The sequence below is a fragment of the Mus caroli genome, unplaced genomic scaffold (genome assembly GCF_978045245.1).
Source record: "Mus caroli unplaced genomic scaffold, Mus_caroli_1 scaffold_4, whole genome shotgun sequence".
NCBI lineage: Eukaryota > Metazoa > Chordata > Mammalia > Rodentia > Muridae > Mus > Mus caroli.
Window position 1 is genome coordinate 112925980 of NW_028227259.1, and position 13800 is coordinate 112939779.

Here is a 13800-nt window from a genome sequence, read left to right on the forward strand (position 1 = left end):
TACTTACCACCTCATGTCTGCTCTTGCTTTGTTAGCCCAGCCAAATGCACACACTCATTTCTAAGTCAAGAGCAATAAAGAGGCTCACCAGCTAGTGGCTGAGGCTTTGGGCCAAAGGTACCCAAGACAACTTGTACCCAAAGAAATGCCACTGGGATTCCAACAGACAAGTTCTTACCCACAGGACTTGCATGTTTATCTGGGTTTCAGCTGGCATCACATGGATTTGGTGACTTACATTCTAGATAAAGAGGACACACAGGAAAGTGGCAAGTGATCTGCCACTAAGATGATTCCTTAGGTCCCTGTAGACAGATGTTACTTACAGACCTTCCGAGGAAGATGAATTAGTCCTATCAGGCTGAGGTCAAGTCAACATCCATGGGCTGCAGCCCAAAAGCCCTAGAGTGAAGTCTACCTACCTATCTGTGATGGAGGCAGTTGAAGAAATAATGTTTTGAACTCCCTGAATATTAACACAAAGTTCTTGCCTTAATCCCTGAAGAATTAGAAACAGATCACCAGAGTGCTTTACAACCAGACCCTGGTACCAGCAGTGTGCCTGGCTAAGATAAACCTGGGACATCCTGGATTGGTCAGTGTTGTCCTAATCAATACATACTTGTATGCTTCCCACCCAAATCCTGGAGTCTAGGGGTCTTGTTGCCTCCTTTTATTGAGTTCCCAATTAGTATTAGAGTCATGGTTGTCTGCCCACCTGTTGGGTTGTTTTGAAGCAGTCTTACACACCCCATCTGCACTCTGACCATGAATATCAGTTCAAGGGTCAACATAAGCAACTTGCTCCATGGCTGTGTCTTGTCTACACAGTGGCAAAGTCCTAACATGAGCTCACATTCACCCCAACATTTCTTCAGTCAGTGACTTTTAGGCCTGAGCCACTGGCTTGAGTTTTCATTAGTCCCTAGAGGATGACTGAGATCCAGCCAGTAGATCAAGTGTCTGAGAATAACACGACCCAACTCTGCAGCCTTTGGCAAGTGTCCTGACACCCCTCTAAGAACTCTAGTTATGCGCTAAGATCAAGTACAGTAGAATTTCTGAAAATAGTTTAAGACTCTAGGCCTTAGGAGAAACCCAATGTGGTGGACCAGGCTCCCTTCTGATGTGTTTCCAGAACTTTTCTTTAGCAAAATGCTCAGTGAAGATGGTATTGGTGCTGGCTGCAGTGGTCTTTACAGCCAGTCCTAGACCAACTTCACAATCCTACAATCCATCATGGGTAAAAAAACCGAGGAACAAATAGGTGACCAGGTACTAAGTAAGAAGTGCTTTACAAGCCAGAGACTGCACCAGCCATCAGAAAATAGTTTAATTATGTACAGATGATTGGCAAACTGATCAGAGTAGGATGTGGATGTACCCCCATATTTGAAGAAATGACAGGAGAGAAGTGCCAGCGACATGTGCCATCCAAGAGGTGACAGCCACCAGACACCAAGTAAATCACAAACTGTGACAGCTGTGGAAGGAATATAAATCAACACTTTTCCTCTGGGACAAGAAAAAGAAAAACAAAACAACTAACATCAGATCTGAGGAATGCTTTCTCTCCCAGCCATGGAATGGTATTTGTCCATGATGAATGCAGGGATGATTGGGAGTAGATGGTCCAGGCCCCTGGGGCGATATCACCTGCCACACCTGTTATGGTCCCATTTGTGCCTCAGTCAGGCCAGCAGCATTCAGGATTCATGAGCAGCTCCTGCAGCCATAGCCATCACAGGCCTCAGAAGAGGGGCCTTGAGCCCTGGTTTTCAAACTCAGACCATGCATCATTCAGCTCCATGAAGATCATCTTGGCATACTGTTCATACGGCTGCCCTGTGGCCTGTGGGCAATGGGGTGAGAGCCAGCCTGACTACTCAGCCGACCTTCCCACCAGCTCCTTTCTTGTAATACAGCCAGCAGGAAAAGGCCCCTAGGAGACGAGAGGCAGAGACAACCCAACCACAAGCACAAGGTCCAGAAGCCCAAGGCCTAGCATCCTGGGAACTGCCTCCCTACACACTTACCTTATCAGGATGCACTACCAGCACTGCACGGCGGTACTGCTTCTTCACCTGCTCTGGAGTCACCAGGTCAGCCATACTCACAGGTGTCCAGCGGCTCTCCCCATCCCACAGTACTGTGTGCAGAGTGGACAGCAGTGCACGAATGTTCCTCTCCTTGCCTTCAATCCAGTCCAAAAGCTACAGACACCAAAGTAGACAGAACCTCAGGAAGGAGCTGTATTTAGGAGGCCTCCCTCCCTGCTGACCTCCCTGTGGAGGGTAGGGTAGGGAAATCAAGGTAAGCAGCAGAGAAAGTATTAAAGGATGTTCAGATGCTGATGAGGGCGGGTATATCATTTCAACGGACCTGGTCCTCAAGTGAAAGGTCACCTGCAGGCCTGGGGAGCAAACTTCTATGGAGGCCCTTAAGAACATGGTGAACATGGTTTGGTACCTCTTTGTTTACCCCTACAGGAGAATAGGTATGCATGGCTGTACTTCCCTGCGGCCCTCCCCCCAGTACCAAGAAGGCCCCCAACTTAGACCTCTAAATTCCAGCACTGAGCCTACCAGGTCAGGCTACAGTGGTTTGTGGATAGAAGGTACCATGGACAGAACTGAGAACCTTTTCAGCCAGATACGAATTCCTAATCTCTCAATATAGCCTCCTGATCCAGGCACAGGGTTCAAAGAGGACAAGTGGATTCCTGGTAAGCTTTCAGGGAGTTCTTAAGGGAATGGCTACACTGTGCCCTAAAGAAGTGACTACCTCAGCTGGGTGTGCACACGCCTTTCATTCCAGCACTTGGGAGGCAGAGCAGGCAGACCTCTGAGTTTGAAAGGAGCCTGGTCTATAAATCAAGTTCTAGGACAGCCTAGAGTTGCATGCATACACACACCCACACAAACTGACCACTACACAAACCTACAGAAATGAATATATCTAAGATCTACAGGATATTCTGGCCATTGTGCTATGTTGACTCCTTTTTACTCTACTGTGAGAGCCCAGGGCCAGGACCAAAATCCAAACAAATTGCTGCTGTCAACAGTCAAATGAAAACTTGGTTTTGATGGGCACAAGTCCGAGCTATGCCGTCTTGCTGGCTCAAGGCCTAGGTCAAATCCATCCAGAGTACTTGAAGCCCTGAATGGCGCCTGCGTTCCTCACTGATCTCCAGTGCCCACAAGGAAACACTAAGTGTAGTATCAGCTTGCCCAGGAATATACTCCAAGAGCCTCCAGGTGCCAGGTCCATACATAACAAGTCTCTGGCTGGAGACACTGGTCTTTATAGTGTGGCTGGAGCCCTGGAGTTACCCACCTTCAATTTGAGTGGGTCTGTATCTCTGGCAAGTTCCTGTTTCCGCATCTCTGCCATGGTCTTTGGCCCCTTCTTGTCAGACTTAGAGAAGCCTTGATTCGGCAGAAGATCTTCAAAATCATTTTCTGAGACCTTTGGCTTTTGGGCTGGAAAAAAAACCCCAACACTTTTATAGACACTGTCTGCTTTACCTTGCTCCCTGGGTGTTATCTGATCTGATACCTGGACGGGAAAGAAGAAAAACATGGCCTCAGTGCCATCTGTTAAAAGACATTGAGAATTGGGAGGAGAGAGCCAGGCATGCAGAGATGCCTCAAAACACCAGTACACAAATCCAATTTGCTTTCTTGGCGCAGCTTCTGTGAGCAACATAAATACAGCTGCCTTGGCTGGCTCTGAGGGAGAAACAAGGGGCTCTACCTCCAACCCTGTAGGTAACTGTATAAACCAGCATGTAAATGCAGTACTTACCAAAGCTGGGCACACGGACGCCCCTCTCTTCTCGGGCCCCGATCACACTGAAGTGAGACCTTAGTTGTTCGGAGGCTCTGGGGGCTGGCTTGGCCTGGGGGGTCCATGAGGTTCCAGGGGCTGTGGGACGATTTGCCTGCCAGGGGCTGTTGCTTTTGTGAGTGGGGGCTGATGTGCCAACAAAGCCCCCTGCAGGAAGTCCAGCAGGCAGGCCTGGGGAGACATCACAGGGCATTTGTAAGCCACTTAGCCAAATGACGAGTTACTTCTTCTGGGGCTATGGATATTTATTGTATTGCTGGGCCATGTGCTCATAAAACAAACCACTATCACTTAGATGATCTGTTCTACCTAACAAGTACCAGGGAGGGATACACAAGTGCTGTGTTGCTCAGCGTTCCTTCCTGGATGAAGGTTGGATGCTAGGATACTCTACATGCACATCTACAGGGGCTCCGTATCCCCATCTGCTGAATGGTCTAGGGGGCTGTCTTGCATGGACTCTGCCTCACAAAACTTCTCAAATGCATGGCTGATTCTTTAACTTTTTGTGAAATAACTGAAATCACAGAAATTGGAAGATTCATGCTAAGAATTCTAGAGCACCTTCACACAATGTCCCCCAGCAATGAAGTTCCCCCGTGATGGTGTTGTTACCTTGTTAATATCTAAAATCACTTAGGAGATGACTTCTGGGCATTATGTGGGAGATTATCCTCTTTTCCCCTAAGACAGAGCTTCTCTGTGTAGTCCTGGCTGTGTTGGAACTCTCTCTGTAGACAAGGCTGACAAGGATCAAAGGTGTGCACCTTGGTGCCTGGTACCAGGGATTATCTTAATGATAATCATTGATGTGGGAAGATCCATCCTAATTGTGGGTGAAATCATTCCTTTGGGCAGGGGGACTCTGGACTGTATAGATCAAAGAAGGGAAGCCAAGTACTAACAAGCAATCATTTATCTTTGTTTTCTCATTGTAAGTGTGATGTGATCAGTTGATTCAAACTCCTGTTGCCATTCTATTGCCAAGGAATATGAAAGGAGCATGAAAGGGACTGCTATTTATTTAATCTTCATCCACAGAAGAACATCTATTCAGAGTTTATTTCCTTGGCTATTACAAATAGCTCTTCTCTGAACACTTGCGGAATATTTACTTGTGGATTTTTATAGAACTATAAACTCATTTCTTTGGGATAAACACTGGGGCCCTATGACATTTGCAAGTTTACTTTTTTAAGAAACAGACCATCAGTGGCTGTATCGTTTCACATCCTTGTAAGTATGTGTAATATAGGAAACCCAATTTCTATGATCCTTGGTGATGCATGATTGCTTCACCCAAATCTTCCCCCAAAGCAGCTGATGATTCAACACTGTCTCATGCGGGTACCGGCATGCCAGAATGACTGATGGAACCTTTGTCCCTCTTCTCATTTCCCCACAGGATACAATTTATTCTTTTTATTACAGTTATGGTCTCAGATCTGTGCTTTTTTTTCTACAAGAAGAGCTGCTCTGCCTTACACTCCACTGCGATGGGCTCTGAGGTTCAGTGTATAGCTGAGACTCCTTTTCTTGCCTGTGCAAACCCAGTGGTTCCAGTTCCATCTGCTAAAGTTTTCATACTTCTGCCTTCCGCATTTGGGTGCACAGCTGGGTCCTCTCTTCCTATCCATGTGTCAGTGCCTGGCCTTTTGCTAACACCACAGTCTTGGTTTCTGTGGCCAGAGAGTGTACCTCAAAGTCAGGGTAGAGATTCTATACTATTCTCAATAACAAGAAGCCCCAAACATTCTAGTTTATCTGCTTTCTCAGACAAATGTGACAATGAACTTGGCGATTGTACAAAAATCTCTGCTGGGATTTTAGTGGAAAGAACATCAGACCTATAGATCAATCAACATAAGGGGGTAATCTTGTGATATACAAACGTTTAGTGTCTGTTAATCTCAACTGCCATGTTTGAATTTTATTTCCACCATATTAGCACTATGTGTTTCTTTATGTTTATAGCTGAAAGCTCTTTTGTCACTGTTTTGGGACAGAGACTCCTCCTAATCCTCTTTCCCAGCTTCCTGAGTGCTGGGATTATAGGCATAAGCCTCTACCCTACCTGGTCTGAAAGCTTTTTTGCAAAAATCAACTGTACATGGCACGGGTTTAGATTCTAGTCTTGTTGAGCTGTTCTAGTAAACCTAACTACTGCTTGTTGATCTTAGGTACTGTGACTTTATAGTTCTAAGCCTTGTTGATTTTTTTTCTGATCTGATAGGCAACTGAGCCACCTGCAAACAGGAACAATTTTATTTTTTTCCTTCTATCATATTTAATTTCCACTTCTTTCTCTTGCCATAGCTGGGTCTCCCAGTAAGTGGAATGTAATGGGAACATTGCCTTACTCCTGGGTTCAGAAATCCTTGCCGATTTGTCACATCTCATAGGGTTTCTATTCCTGCTCTGAAGACATCCTCATCATGTGCTGCTGCAGACAATCACCCTTTTGGCAGCACTGGTAAGATCATGTCATTGTTCCTTAGTTGATAAACATGGTAGATGTCACTTACTGAGTTTGGAAATCAGCCTGGTGCTCCTTGAAAATGCCCCATTTGGTGGCTGTTGCCCTTTTATCCTTTGAAAAATTCTGTGCCCTAATGTTCCGAGGGCACATGTCTGTTCTGTGCCCTAATGTTCCGAGGGCACATGTCTGTTCCCGAGAGGGCTGGCTTGAGGCTTTCACTCCTCAATTGTCTGACTGGGCACTTATATTTTAAAAGTCAGTTTGCTCTCTTCTAAGTTTTCTAAGAGACTATGGAATTGGTCACGTAAACATTTGGTAAGATTCTCCAGTGAAGTCATTGGAGCTCAGGAATTTTCTAAAGAATTTATTATGAGGAGGCTACAGAGATGGCTCATCGGTTAAGAGCACTGACTGTTCTGCCAGAGGTCCTGAGTTCAATTTCCAGCAATCACATGGTGGCTCACAACCATCTGTAATGGGATCCAGTGCCCTCTTCTGGTGTACTCATATAAATAAAAAGAATTTATTATGAATTTATTCTTCATAGTGACAACCCATCCAAGTGCCCTGCTTCACGCTCAGGGTTTGGAGGTGGCTGCCTGTGAGGTGTTGTGTATCTGGATGCTGCCAGCTTCCCAGCACTTGCTTTTATTCTTAACCACTTTCCAGAGATCTCTATAGATCCTGACAATACCTGACACTGACAGCATAGCGTGTACTATGGTTCCTTTGTGGTAAGTTTGTTTACCAAAATTGTCAAAAACCCCCAGCATTTTGTTTAATTTATTTACTGCTGAAGAACCTCATGTAATCCAGGCTGGCTTCAGCTCATTTTTGAAACCAAAGACAACCTTGAACTTCTCTGATCCTCCCGCTTCTACTTCCAAGTGTCGGAACTAAAAGTGTATCATGATACCTGATTCGGTGCTGGAGTTTAAACCCAAGCTCTTGTACATCCTAGGCATTCTAGGTATTCTGCTAAGTGACATATTCCCAGTCCCTGATTTATTCGTTAAAAACAGTTTTCTCTTTCTTCCTGTTTGCTATAGATTGCTCTTTTCTTTCAAACTCCTTGAGATGTCATTTATTGATGACATAGCCTAGCTTTTTTTCCCCTTCCTTCCTTTTATTCCCCACCCCCCACCCAAGAAAGAATTTCTTTGTATAGCCTTGGCTGTTCTGGAACTGTCTCCCTCTCTCCATAGATCAAAGTGGCACTGAACTCAGAGATCCACCTGTCCCTGTCCCTGCCTCCCAAGTACTGGGATTAAAGCCTGGCTAATTCATCTTTTCTAAAGTATGTAACCTACACCCTGTAGCATTCTCTAGTTGTATGTCCCAGATCCTTCTAAGATATTTCACTCAGTCCAGTACACTGATATTTCCTGGGCCTCCCCTGTGCCATTTAAAGTACTGTTTTCCTTTGTATTCTCACTATTACTGATTTCTGATGGTCAGAGCACACTTTGATTTCAATTCTTTTGTCCTGTTGGAAGAATCTGCACTCTGTGCTACCAATGTGGCCTATGACAGCCAAGTAGCCCTTGTGACAGATGGTAGATGCTACCATTTTCATTTATGACTTGGGCTTGCTGAGTTTTCCGTCTGGTTTCCTTTAGGGCTACTATATTTCGAGGGATATGAAAGAGTTGAGGGCTAGAACTGCCCAGGAAGGCAAACATTTTTCCTAAGGAGATACCTGCAGCCCCATCCTGTGTTCAGACCCATCAACTCCAAGTCCACATAGATATCAGGCAGAAATCCCTAGAAGGTTCCAGAAATATAGTGCAATTTGAAACAAATGGAGACCATTAAGAAAAAAAGAAAAAGCACACAGGAAGTTAACACAATGAGAAGTGTTAAGAGAAGAACTCTTCATTCAATCTAAGAACAGAGTAAAGTCAGAAGGAAGAGAAGGGGCAGAAAAGGGCCCATCCAGGGTACTAGTACTGGAAACAAAGAGTTACAGGGTCAAGAAACCAGAGATGAGAATTTTAGGTGCCCGGTGTCAGCCATGGCCAGTTATGTTTTAGTGAGTGACATTACTACCACCTAAGACAGACACCAGAACAATCAAGTCCTGTGCATCAAGCAACCTGATAATATCCTCAACCAGAAACTACACGCCCTACCTATAGCTTATTGTACTTCCCTCCTCAGAAGCTATGAAGAGGAGGTATTGACAAAGGAGCTGAGGATCTCAAGGGAGACTCATCTTAGAAGACAAACCTGAGATGGTGTCTGGGAAGCTCAGGTTGTGAAGACAGGAGGTACAAAATGTGATTCAGCCCCACGACAGGCATGGACACTGCAAGGAGTAGCATTTGACTCCATGGCTGACCCTTACCAAGAGAATGTTGATGTCGACACCTTGTACTAAGCAAAGTCTCACCAAGTCCTAGGCTGCCCATACTTCCTGGACATACCAGAACCCTGGAATTAGCTGGGACAGATACTGCATGGTCACGAAGGCCATATATCAGTATTAGTTCTACCAACTCCTATAGTCTTCTAGTGGGCATTCAGAATGGAGGCAGACACAGCTCCGGGCCCGGACATAGGAGTGTAATATTATTGCCACATAGGGTTGGCTTCTCATTACCTTGGAGGCTGGAGCTGAGATCACTGAGATCAGCAAATGGGTCGAGGTTCTGAGACTTGGTTTGGCTGGGGTTGGGGCCTGGAGGGGCTGGGTGACCTGCAGAAGAGAAGAGGGTACCTGGAATAAGGACAAAGGCCATTAGACTTGCACAGCACAGAATGAAACACAGTCATCCAAAGTTCCTGATCCTCCCTTTCAGAACCAAAGGCCCCACTCAAGGTTTGGTAATTCTTTAAGGACAGTGGAAGGAACACACAGAACACACCTGGAAGAGTAGCTGGCTCCAGCATCCATACTGCTCCTCAGAGAACCACAAAATGTCTTCATTGTTCTGACATTGTATTACGATTTGTTATAATCTTTCTAAAATGTGACTGTTCTTCATGATATAATAATGAAAATTTGAGACTAGTCTAAGCATAAAATCTTGAAATAATTATTGCACAACTACTCAAAATATTATCCGATCATTAAAAATGATGGCTATGAAGATGGAAAGATGGCTTAGTGGTCAAGAGTGCTTGCTGCTCAATCATAAGGACCAATGTTCAGATCCCAGCACCCATGTAATAACATTTGCACATAAAAAGCAGGTGGGTTTCTGTTAAGTTCGAGGCAAGCTTAGTCTTATGAAATCCGGAACAGCCAGAGGTATACAGTAAGATTCCACCTTAAAACAAAACAAAATAAAACAAATGAGCCAATGAGATGGCTCAGCAGGTAAAAGGGCTTGCTATGTAAGCTTCATGACCTGCGACTGATCCTGGAACATGTGAAAAAGCTAAATGTGTACATCTGTAATTCTGGTACTTGGTGACATGAGAAGTAGAGTCAAAAAGAATTGCTTAGAAGATTGTGAGCCAGCTGGTTCAGCAAAAATGAGAGACTGCCTCAACAAGGTGGAAAATAATGACCTCAAAAAGTTGTTCTCGGAGTTCCAAATGTGCGCACATGTGCCACAGAAGATGCAAATTCACATTCATACATGGACAAACACATATTTTAATAATAATAATAATAGTAATAAAAAAATAGAGCTGGCTAGATGGCATAGTGGGTAAAGGCACGTGTTGCCAAATCTGATGCCCTGAGTTCACTCACTATTCATCACAATCCCTGGGACCTTTTAGTGAAAGCAGAGAATGGAGTTACTCAAGCTGTCTTCTAACCTCTACATGCCTGCCGTGATAGGCACATTGCTCTCCCTCCCTACATGCCCCATAAATTAACACAATGTAAAAACTCTCTTGAAAATTAAATTTAGTGCCATGCAGCAATGGCACACGCCTTTAATCCCAGCACTTGGGAGGCAGAGGCAGCAGAAGATATCTGCTTTATTGGAGGCCACACCAACACCAGGGACCCCTGGTAAGACACTGCCCATGGCCCAAGAGCACTCCTAAAAGCCCTTCCAACAGCCCCCAACTGCAAGCCATTTCCTGGGCTTCATATTCTGGCCCACAGCTCTAGCAGAAGACTTTTGATTTTCTGGAGACTATGTTATATTAGGAAGCCCAGATACCAAGCAGGTACCCAGATTTCCAGAGGCCATGCTGGTACTTAGAACCAGAGAGGCAACATTGGCACCCAAAACCCCAGAGGTCATGCAGCCTGCAAAAACCCTAGCAGAGACAGCCTATTGGACCTGAAAACTCACTGGTCACCAGAACCCTAGGCCACTCAGGCCAGAAGACCAGAGAGGAAACAGGAACTAAGGGAGAAAGAATCCATCTAACAAAGATAAACTCAGAAATCAGTACCTAAACCTGTAATAACCTCAAACCTAGACGATCAGAGGCCAGCATAAGAACACAACAACTGTCAGAGCAGTATGGAGGCACCAGAGCCCGCTATCTCACTGCAGCTAGTCCTGATATTCCAACACAGCTGAAGCACAAGAAAATGATCTTAAATCCAATTTTATGAAGATGATAGAGGTCCTTAAAGAGGAAATGAATAAATCCCTTAAATAAATTCAGGAAAATGAAAACAAACAGGTTAAGGAAATTAATGAACTGTTCAATACTTGAAAATGGAAATAGAAGCAAAGAAGAAAACATAATAAATTGAGGGAATCCTGGAGATGGAAAATCTAGGTAAGTGAACAGGAACTAAAGATGCAAGCATCACCAAAAGAATACAAGGAACGGAAGAAAGAACCCTCAGGTGTACGACTGAAGAAATTGACAAACCAGTCAAAGAGAATGTTAAATCTAGAAGTTCCTGACACAAAACGTCCAGGAAGTCTAGAACACTATGAAAAGACCAAAACTAACAAAAATAAGAAGATTCCCAGCTCAAAGATCCAGAAAGTATTTTTCTTCTCCTTCTCCTCCTCGTCTTTCTCCTCCTCCTCCTGCTTTTTTGGTTTTTCGAGACAGGGTTTCTCTGTATAGCTCTGGCTGTCCTGGAACTCACTTTGTAGACCAGGCTGGCCTTGAACTCAGAAATCTGCCTGCCTCTGCCTCCTGAGAGCTGGGATTAAAGGCACGTGCCATTACTGTCTGGCCCCCAAAAATATTTTCAACAAAATCATAAAGAAAGAGATGCCTATAAACATACAAGAAGCTTACAGAACACCAAATAGATTAGACCAAAAAAGAAAGTTCCCTTGACACATACTAAAACAGAAATAACACTGCCAAATTCATTTTATGAAGGCACAGTTACCCTGATATTCAAACCATACAAAAACTCAACAAGGAAAGAGAATTATAGACCAATTTCCCTCAGGAACACTGATGTAAAAATAGTCAATAAAATACTTGCAAACTGAATCCAAGAACACATTAAAAAGATCATCCACTATGATCAAGTAGGCTTCATCCTAAAGATGCCTGGAAGGTTGGACATATGAAAATTTCTCAATATAATTCACCATATAAGTAAGCTGAAAGAAACAACCCATATGACCATCTCATTAAATGTTGAAAAAGCCTTTGACAAAACTCAACACCCCTTCATGATAAGTTCTGGAGAGATCAGGGATAAAAGGGACATACATAAACACAATAAAGGCAAAATACAACAAGCAGTGGCCAACATCAAATTAAATGGAGAAAAACTTAAAGCAATTCTACTAAAATCAGGGACGAGACAAGGCTGTTTACTCTCTCCATATCTATTCAATATAGCAGCATTTGAAGTCCTAGCTAGAACAAAGACAGCTAAAGGAGACCAAGGGTGTACAAACTGGAAAGTAAGAAGTCAAAGTATTGCTATCTGTAGATGATATGATAGGATTCATAAGTGATACCAAAAATTCTACCAGGGAATTCCTTCAGCTGATAAACTCCTTCAAGGAAGTGGCTGGATACAAAATTAATTAAAAAAAAAATCAGTAGCCTTCTTACATATAAACAATATATGGGCTGAGAAAGAAATCAGTGAAACAACACCCTTCAAATAGCCATAAATTATTTTGGTGTAACTCTAATCAAGCAAGTGAAAGACCTGTATGACAAGTGCTTGAAAAAAGAAATTGGAAAAAACGTCAGAAGATGGAAGATCTCCCATGCTCATGGATTGGTAGGGTTAACATAGTGAAAATGGCCATCTTATCAAAAGCAATCTACAGATTTAACATAATTCCCATCAATATCCCAACACAATTCTTTACAGACCTTGAAAAGAACAATACTCAACTTTATATGGAAATATGAAAATCCCAGGATAGCTAAAACAATAAAAGAACTTCTGGAGATATCACCATCCCTGATTTAAAGTTGTACTATTGAGTAATAGTAATAAAAACCGCATGGTACTGGCATTAAAAACAGACAAGTTGATCAATCAAATCTAATCAAAGACTCAGAAGTAAATCCGCACCTAGCAACACTTGATTTTTGACAAAGAAGCCAAAATTATATAATGGAAAAAAAAAGAAAGCATCTTCAACAAATGATGCTGGTCTAACTGGATGTCAGGATATTAAAATACAAACAGTTCTATATCTATCACCCTGTAACAAAACTCAAGTCCAAGTGGATCCAAGACCTCAACATAAAACCAGATATACTAAATCTGATACAAGTTGGGAATAGCCTTGAACACACCAGCATAGGAAACAGCTTCATACACTATCAGAACACTGATCATACAGGCACTAAGGTAAACATTCAATAAATGGGATGTCATGAAATTGAAAACCTTCTGTAAAGCAAAGGACACTGTTAACAGAACAAATAGGCAGCCTAGAGAATGGGAAACGTTATTTACCAACCCTACATCTGACAGAGATCTAATTTCCAAAATATATAAAGAACTCAAGAAATTAGATAGACATCAACAAACCAAATAACCATATTAAAAATTGGAGTATAGATTTAAACAGAGAATTCTCAACAGAGGAATCCCAAATGGCCAAGAAGCACTTAAAGAAATATTCAACATCTTTAGCCATCAGGGAAATGCAAATCAAAACAATGCTAAGAGTCCATCTTAAACCTGCCAGAGGGCTAAGATCAACAAAACATGTGACAGCTCATGCTGGCTAGGATGTGGAGAAGGAATACTCCCTCACTGTTGATGAGAGTACAAACTTGAACAGCTACTTTGGAAGTCAATTTGGTGGTTTCTCAGAAAACTGGAAATAGTTCTACCTCAAGACCCAGCTAGCCTAACCCTAACTCCTGGGCATATACCTAAAGGATGCTCAATCATACCACAAGGACATTTGCTCATCTATATTCATAGCTGCTTTATTTGTAACAGCCAGAAACTGAAAACAACCTAGATGTCTCTCAACAGAAGAATGGATAAAGAAAATCTGGTACACTTACACAATGGAATACTATTTAGTTATTAAAAACAATGGCATCAGGCTGGTGAGATGGCTCAGCGGGTAAGAGCACCCGACTGCTCTTCT

General features: G+C 43.2%; 1 protein-coding gene across 4 annotated transcripts in view; it reads right to left on the bottom strand.

Moving 5' to 3' along the window:
* Positions 1 to 1309: 1309 nt before the first annotated feature.
* Gak (cyclin G associated kinase) overlaps positions 1310 to 13800 on the bottom strand; it is a 63520-nt gene continuing 51029 nt past the window's right edge. For 3 of the 4 annotated variants that reach the window (XM_021161777.3, XM_085836992.1, XM_085836991.1), the window contains 5 exons: positions 8934 to 9050; positions 3811 to 4023; positions 3340 to 3485; positions 2037 to 2213; positions 1310 to 1852 (listed from right to left, as the gene is read on the bottom strand). In XM_021161777.3, coding sequence (XP_021017436.1) covers positions 1751 to 1852; positions 2037 to 2213; positions 3340 to 3485; positions 3811 to 4023; positions 8934 to 9050 — 755 coding nt within the window. In that variant the 3' untranslated portion in view covers positions 1310 to 1750. The remainder of the gene's footprint in view (positions 1853 to 2036; positions 2214 to 3339; positions 3486 to 3810; positions 4024 to 8933; positions 9051 to 13800) is intronic. The other variant, XM_085836990.1, reaches the window with a different exon arrangement.